The 1761-nt window shown below is 42.2% G+C and overlaps 1 protein-coding gene across 1 annotated transcript; it reads right to left on the bottom strand.

Annotated features, from left to right (window-relative positions):
• Positions 1 to 876: 876 nt before the first annotated feature.
• SARC_14931 (hypothetical protein) lies at positions 877 to 1080 on the bottom strand (the record flags this gene model as incomplete). Its single annotated transcript, XM_014290938.1, has 1 exon — positions 877 to 1080. A coding segment is annotated over exon 1 (190 nt), but the record flags the coding sequence as incomplete, so codon positions are not given.
• Between the last annotated feature and the right edge of the window lie 681 nt (positions 1081 to 1761).

Genomic DNA, 1761 nt, shown 5'->3' with positions numbered 1-1761 from the left:
CAGTCGTTTGCTCTCATTTCGCCCCAAACTTTGTGTGCTTCCTGGAGGTAAGCAACAGTACGATCAAGCGATGTTGGTGTGGGTGATGTTGGTGCAGGGATACTGACTACATGCTCATACTTAAAAGCATTTGTAGAATAGCATTCGTAGATGCTTTGGTCTCGTGTGGTGTCGTATTTTTGTACTTGAGAACCTGAACCGCTAATGTTCCCTTTTATACATATTCATTCATCGGTCAATACATGCATATACTAGGAAAGCGTATAGAACAGGACATTTATGGAAAAATCGCGCAAAATGTATGTTCATGAATGTATGCATATATTCAATGGATTGTATGCACAGATCAGTACGGAGTACCCAACTTCATTCTTTAAAAGACCATATATCATGTAGTGAGATATGTGATTTCCTCTGATACACCATACATGAACTATATATATACCTTCCATCAACAACAATCTATGTCGATCATTCAATATCTGGACCTGCATCCGGATGTGATGTACTCTTCCTTATCTCTACATCCACCAACAGATACAACATACGTACATACTAACAAATACACCTGCATCCGGATGCGATGTACTCTTCCTTATCTCTACACCCACCAACAGATGTTACATACGTACATACCAACAACTACATCTGCATCCAAATGTGATACATTCTTCCCTATCTCTACATCCACCAACAGATGTTACATACGTACATACTAACAACCACACCTGCATCCGGATGTTATGTACTCTTCCCTATCTCTCCACCCACCAACAGATGTTACATACGTACATACTAACAACCACACCTACATCCGGATGTGATGTACTCTTCCTTATCTCTACACCCACCAACAGATGTTACATACGTACATACCAACAACCACATCTGCATCCGGATGTGATATACTCTTCCCTATCTCTACATCGACTAATAGATGTGGATGATCATCGCGAATCCTCGCCGCCGCTTGAGCGATAAGCTCCTCCCTGTGAGCAAGAACGAGCACGCGTGTGGCCCTGGGCTTATGGGCGGGCGGAGGCAATTGTGACAGGAATTGTGACATGATGACTGTTTTCCCGCTGCCGACAGGCAAGGAAACAACCTGCAATGATTGGCGGGAGATGGAAGAACGAATCTAACGGTTTGAGATGATACAAGAGGTCGAATTGACCACACCAGAATGCGTGAACACGGTACCGTGCAGAAAATCATACAAGGACGTCGTTTTAATCGCACGGCATACTTTAGGACATGCATATGCGAGACCACTTGCGTAAATAAGTAGGAGTCCAATACATTTATGAAGAGTGTAACATACACAGATGTAGGAAAACTGCACTTGATTGTTCCAATTTTAAAGTCTGTATACAGAATTTCAAATCTGTATACAGACCTAAAGGTACTGCATGCTCATCGTAGCTATACATATATATAAATGCATAAACGAGTGTGAGTTTAGGTGGAACACACACTTAATAAATTTGTATGATGTCATAGTCTGACGATTAAATTATACATACATGTAACTATGCATGTGCGAATACCGGATTGTAACGAAGACTCCTCTTGATGCTCATCAGATACATGTTTTTGACTACACATGTCTGTCAATTGCCGTAGCGGTTATGCACTCACCTGCCGCCTCTTGCCATTATGAGCTTCTATTAAGCAGCTATTCACACACAATTCTTGGTATGGCCTCAGCACCAGTTGCTTCCCCTTCGCCCTAGACTTCCCTTTATGTGCTTTGGCTTTGGC

The sequence above is a fragment of the Sphaeroforma arctica genome (genome assembly GCF_001186125.1).
Source record: "Sphaeroforma arctica JP610 unplaced genomic scaffold supercont1.5321, whole genome shotgun sequence".
Classification (NCBI taxonomy): Eukaryota; class Ichthyosporea; order Ichthyophonida; genus Sphaeroforma; species Sphaeroforma arctica.
Note: the sequence above shows the minus strand (reverse complement) of the source record. Positions and strands in the feature narration are given on the sequence as shown.